Source organism: Cupressus sempervirens, chromosome 5 (genome assembly GCF_028749045.1).
Source record: "Cupressus sempervirens isolate cs-2001-9-10 chromosome 5, ASM2874904v1, whole genome shotgun sequence".
NCBI classification, from domain to species: Eukaryota; Viridiplantae; Streptophyta; class Pinopsida; order Cupressales; family Cupressaceae; genus Cupressus; species Cupressus sempervirens.
In genome coordinates, this window is record NC_143122.1 from 844,371,498 (window position 1) to 844,377,957 (window position 6,460).

At 35.2% G+C, this 6,460-nt stretch overlaps 1 protein-coding gene across 1 annotated transcript in view; it reads right to left on the reverse strand.

Annotated features, from left to right (window-relative positions):
* Window positions 1–450: 450 nt before the first annotated feature.
* Window positions 451–6,460, reverse strand: part of LOC149558527 (L-type lectin-domain containing receptor kinase IX.1-like) — a 16,738-nt gene continuing 10,728 nt past the window's right edge. Inside the window, exons 2-4 of the mRNA XM_089830892.1 lie at window positions 2,219–2,273; window positions 1,429–1,536; window positions 451–1,307 (exon numbers count right to left, since the gene is read on the reverse strand). Of these exons, the coding sequence (XP_089687018.1) occupies window positions 451–1,307; window positions 1,429–1,536; window positions 2,219–2,273 (1,020 nt within the window). The remainder of the gene's footprint in view (window positions 1,308–1,428; window positions 1,537–2,218; window positions 2,274–6,460) is intronic.

The following is a 6,460-nucleotide window of genomic DNA, read 5'->3' on the forward strand; positions in this document are numbered from 1 at the left end:
AAGAAAGAAGACAATTTCAAATGGAGCAACAAAGAGCATACTAGAGAGAATACCAGAGAGAGTATCGTAGACAACGACAAGAACAAATGACACAAGCTGAAAGAGAAGAAGAAAGAAGAAGGAAAAATGAAGTCTGACGATTAAATTATGCTAGAAGAAGGGCAGGATTGCTAATACAAGAATTGGAATTACAAAACAAGGATAGAATTACTCGTCAACGAACATCCGATGAAGTATCTCATTTTGAAACACAAGGGAGACATGAAGTTAATTTTGAATCAAGTGAGAGGTACAATCAAGCATTACCTGTATTTGTGGAAATGAGTCACCAGAATGAAAATTCAAGAACAACAGAGCGTGTTCTTGAAACACCTCATCCTACAAGCCAAAATAGGATAAATTTAGGTGGACAAGGCAATAGAGAAAATATACAAAACCCAACTGTATTTCTTAAGGATAATTTCTATAGATCCCAAATGCAATTTCGACAACAACTGAAAAGTCCACAGATGTGTTATATTTGTCAGGAATGCTATCTATGAATGAAAGTGCTCCGTACATCAGAAGGTGCAATATGCAATAGATTTTGACAAGAAAAGGGAAACAATTGTGTTCTTTAAGGCTGTGATCAATCGGCCGCCTTCCGTAGGCAATTTCTAGTGTAACCACCCCAAAGCTGTACACGTCAGCTTCTGGACTAGTTTTCCCTGTTATGTAGCACTCTGGAGCAACATACCCCTGTGTGCCCGCCACCATGGTCGTATGGGAAGAATCCTGGTCACGTTCCATCATTCTCACCAAACCAAAATCACCCAACTTGGCATTGAAATCAGAATCCAACATTACGTTGCTTGCCTTCACATCTCGATGAACGACACACTGGTCCCACTCTTCGTGGAGATAAACAAGAGCAGAGGCAATGTCACAGGCGATACTATATCTTTGGCTCCAATCCAGTGTATCCTCCTCTTCCCCAAAAATGTATTTATCCAGACTCCCATTTGGCAAGTACTCGTAGACCTGAAGTAACTCTCCCTTTTCGTGGCACCATCCTAAAAGCCGCACAAGATTACTATGTCTCAACCTGCTGATTGTTTGAACTTCGAAGACATACTCCTTTCTTCCTTGTCTCGATCCTTGAGCTATTCTTTTCACAGCCACCGCCTTGTCCAAGCTTTTCTTTCTCGCAAAAATTTCTTGTCGCGGCACTGAGCTTCGTGTAGGAAAAGCTTCGGGGGCCATGAGAACAGCATTCGTCCAGCTCTGGATCGCTCTCTTCCCTAGCCTTACCTTTTCTTTCCCTTTTTCTGAAATACTACCACCAGAGAACAATTATGAAACCACATAGGACCACAAAAATGAAGAACACGCATATCAAATAAACTTTCACAGAAAATCTGTTTGCATTGCCATTTCTAAGTAATTCACCAGGAGGTCCGACTTCCCACGAATATTTAGAAGTAAAATTCCAAACCTTTATGGTGTGCGTCTCTGTGTACTCTCCAGTGGCAACCGAGAAGCCAATCTTGATGTACTCTGGTAGACAGTTGCTCAGATCTATTGTGTGGTTAAATAGAGGGATTTTGGGTTTAGAAGAATTATACTAGAGAAAGAATTGCAAAACCTTTTCTATACCGTGATAATCCACCCAGGCATCCCATGTCGTGTTTGTGAGATTTTAGTGTTTAGAGCGATTAAATAGACTAGATGTATTGAGCGAAAAAATGAACTTCGAGAAAATGCTAGTGACGTCGATCCCAACATGATTGTCATCAGGAAATGAACTTCGAGAAAATGAATTCCACATGTTTTTGCATCACTATAATGAAATCTAAGAGTCATATTATTTGACATTATCAATTGTTTTTATAAATTTTTCTATTCAACTTATCAATTTTGATGAATGTATGTTATTTTTCCTTTGTTTTAAATAAATTTAGTATTATACATACAAGACTATATAAAAGTTCCTCCTATATGTATTTGTGAATTGTTAAACTATTAATTAGAAATGAATAAATATCTATCTTATCTAAAGTGCAATGCCACTAAATTAATGTGATATTTTAAACCAATTTTATAAAAAATAATTTACTAAATCTACTATTTTTTTAATGTTTGGTTACAAATTTATTTCATAGAAATGAATAAATCAAGTATGAATTTCCAATCAGATCAAGAAGGAAGACAATACCAAATGGAGCAAGAAAGAGCATACCAGAGAGAATACCAGAGAGAGTATCATAGACGGCGGCAAGAACAAATGGCACAAGCTGAAAGAGAAGAAGAAAGAACAAGGAAAAATGAAGTCCGACGATTAAATTATGCTAGAAGAAGGGTAGGATTATTAATACAAGAATTGGAATTACAAAATAGGGATAGAATTACTCGTCAACGAACATCTGATGAAGTATCTCATTTTGAAACACAAGGGAGACATGAAGTTGATTTTGAATCAAGTGAGAGGTACAATCAAGCATTACCTGTATTTGTGGAAATGAGTCACCAGAATGAAAATTCAAGAACAACAGAGCGTGTTCCTGAAGCACCTCATCCCACAAGCCAAAATAGGATAAATTTAGGTGGACAAGGCAACAGAGAAAATATACAAAACCTAACTATATTTCTTAAGGATAATTTCTATAGATCCAATTGTAGTTTTGACAACAACTGGATAGCTTGAAAATGCCACATATGTGTTATATTTGTCAGGAATGCTATCTACGAATGAAAGTGGTCCGTACATTAGAAGGTCCAGTATGCAATAGATGTTGAAAAGAATAGGGAAACAATAGATTTTCAGCTTTAAATAATATGGATCTAGGGCCACAACCTGAGGAGCTTGCGAACTTGACCCAAGTTGAGGAAATGCTAATTGCATGTGTCAGCCTCATACTTCAAGTTACACATGCAATAGGCAGTCAATATAAATATAAAAGGCATAAAATAAATTTCCCACAAAATATAGAACATGTTTCCAATATATTGCCACACACAATAGATAATTTGCCAATTATTATTGTTAGACGAAGAGATCAATGTGGAACAAACTATAACTTTACTGTGAATAGGGATTGTGTCTACAAAGCACTCAAATAAAAAGTAGAGCATGATAAATTTTATTCAGATGTCCAAATTAATGAAAATGCTCTCAATGATCTACCTAGAAATGTAGATGAAAATATCTTTCCCAAATTAAAGACAGTCTATATGGAATTTGATTCAAATGCAAATGAGATTATTTTTGTTAGTCCAGTCATGGAGTCAGATGAAGGAAATATAATAGATCATACAACATCAATGGCTTCAAGACCACCTAATGCCCAAAAAGAAATGGAACTTATTCGTGCATGGGTCAATAACCCTAATGTGAATCCAACATCATTGATAGATTGGCCAAGTATAGGTGTATCTCCCATTAATGAATATGTGACATTAGGATTACTTGATATGGCATTTCCAACATTGTTTCCTCATGGAAGTTGTGATTGGTTAGAGCCATGGTTGTGGTAGGTTTATCTTCACACATTTGTGAAACATCTGATGCGTTATAAGGATCATCGTTTTGGAAAACATCCCAGATTTAGATATTTTGTATTCAACATGATAATGAGACATCGTGCACAAAACTCATCATCAGTGTTTGTGAAAAGAAACTTTAAAGACATGCCCATTACCATCCATGAGTTGTGACAACATATGGAAAACACACCCCACTCCAATCTAGAAAATAAATTGATGTGGTTTGGGACATCATTAAGGGGAACACAGTCATATTGGACTAAATCTTGTGCAGAATTGACAGATTTGCTTCATCAAATTGGTACTCCTACAATATTTTTCACATTAAGTGCAACAGATATGTATTGGCCTGATTTGCATTCACTTATGCTAGGAACAATGCCAACTAATCCACAAGAACCTTAGAATTGGAGAAGACAAAATATTATTGACTATCTTCACATAGTTTCACACTATATGCAATTAATAAACTCAATGTTTAGAAAAGAGATTCTAGAAAAGGGAATGAATGTCAAGGACTTTTGGTGTAGATATGAATGGCAACATACGGGGTCCCCGCACATACATGGATTCATATGGATTGAAGGAGCACCTGATGTGGATAAAATTTACTGGTCAAATGAGGAGGAAAGAAGAAGTACTGAAAGATATTTTCACTCCATTGTTCATGCATGGAACCCTAGAAATGATTCTCATCAATGAAATATACAGGCATGTTAATCAATTTATATATATTCATGTAATGTGATATTAATTAGTGTACTTATCTTTTCTTACCTTCAATTGTAGGCATTGGTCGATTTTCAACAACATCCATGTCTCAAAAACACAAGACAGCTTGCAGAGGTGGATTTGGACCGTGACTATGAGGAAATATTAAATTGTGTGGAGCGACACACGATTTGTAAGGAGGGTGCATGCCTATGAAAAAAAGGGAAAGATGGTTTGCAGGTAATTATTTCATCCCAATGAATATTTACTAAATATATATAAATAATTACTACAAAATGACAGAGCTTAATATAATATTTCTTACATGGAGTGTAGGTATAATGCTCCTTGGCCATTAAACCTGGGCGGATCAAAATTATATGAAGACATGGAAACAGGGGAAAAGAAATTTGAACCAATAAGAAATTATTATAGAGTCAATTCACATATTTGCCACATACTACAATTATGGAGAGCATGTATAGATTGGCAACCTGTTCTTTCCAAACATGCTGTGATAAAATATATCGCCAAGTATGCAACAAAAGTAGAGAAAAGCTCATAAACATACCAGCAAATGTTGATGCGTCTATCCAATATGAAAAATCCAGATGATTTAGTAGCACGGGCACATAGGAGGCTTCTAACTAAGACAATTGTAGAAAGAGACATTGGTACTCAAGAAACTTGCCATATGTTATTAGAGCTTCCATTAGTGGAGTGTGGTAGAAAATTTGTCAATCTAAATGTCTCACTTGAGATGTTTAAACCTGCAACTCTAAATAATGAAAATGAAATTGATGAAGAGAATAATAAAGAACAAACAAAATCTTTCATTGATGGTTATAAAAAAAGGCCATTATGTATGGAAGGTGTTACATTAATTAATGTAGCTAGATAATGGATATATAATCCTAAGAGAAAAAGAGACAACAAATGGGAGCCTACGGGAAAAGCTGCAATTGTTAGAGTATTTCGTAGGTTTGTATCTATTCCTTCAAGTGAATCAAGTAAATGGATTGAGTTTTGTTTATCAGAGTTACTTCTCTACAAGCCATTCTGTGATATTGAACGAGATATTGGTCATGATGATGCCTCTATCATACAAAGTTGGGAGACATTCACTTAAAACCCTTGGCATGTTCAACGTATAATGTCTGCAGAAAATGTTGAAAACCCAAATGATTATGAAATTGAAGACAATGAAGATGTCCATAGAAATACTAAAAAACATTAATGGGAGATTATATCTAGGTTTCACCAGGGTTTAAATATAAATTTCTTAGAAATAGACATGTTGGGGAGAAGAGATGTCGATAGACAAACAAATTGGTCTATTGATTATCAAGGATAAGAGTACACTTCCAGAGCAATCAATTTCATAAGTAACATGAAGAATCATGGGTGCCTTATCTATGATGAAATTCCTCAATGCATAAAATACATGACCCTTGGTGAGAAACAAAAAAAGGTAGTCAACATAATCATGACACACTACCAAAGAAATCAAAATGCAGTACCATTGTTTTTGATAATTCAAGGAATAACATGAACAGGAAAATCATATCTAATTGGCACCATTAGTCAATCTCTTCAAAATGCGGCAATGCCATCCCATTCTACACTTCTATTACTTGCACCAATAGGAGTTGCAGCAGTCAATGTAGGAGCTTCTACAATTCATTCAAAATTGAAGATACCAATAAGAGATTTTTCTCAACTCGAAGGAGTAAGACTCACAAGTTTTCAAGAAGAAATGTCACATATAAAATATATTTTGATTGATGAAACGAGCTTCATTGGTCAAAACATGTTGGAAAATATAGATTCACGATTGCACCAAGCATTCCCACAATTTGCACATATAAGCTTTGGAGGTAAAGATTCTATTTTTGCATCATGAATAGCTAACTCATGTGTGAAATATACTATATTTGAATCAAATTTATGAATTAATACATAGTTTTTAAAATAATTATTTCCGTCAATTGTATTTTAGGTGTATCTATAATATTGGTGGGAGATTTGGGCTAGTTGCCTCCTGTCAATGATAGAGCAGCATATGACAAAAATGGGGGCACAAAGTTGCTATGGCAAGAATTCAAGATTGTTGTCACATTAGATAAGATATTTAGACAAGATGGGGAAGATATTGACCAACAAAGATTTCGACAACTTTTGACGAATCTAAGAGATGCAAACCCCCAAATTGATGATTGGAGGTTGC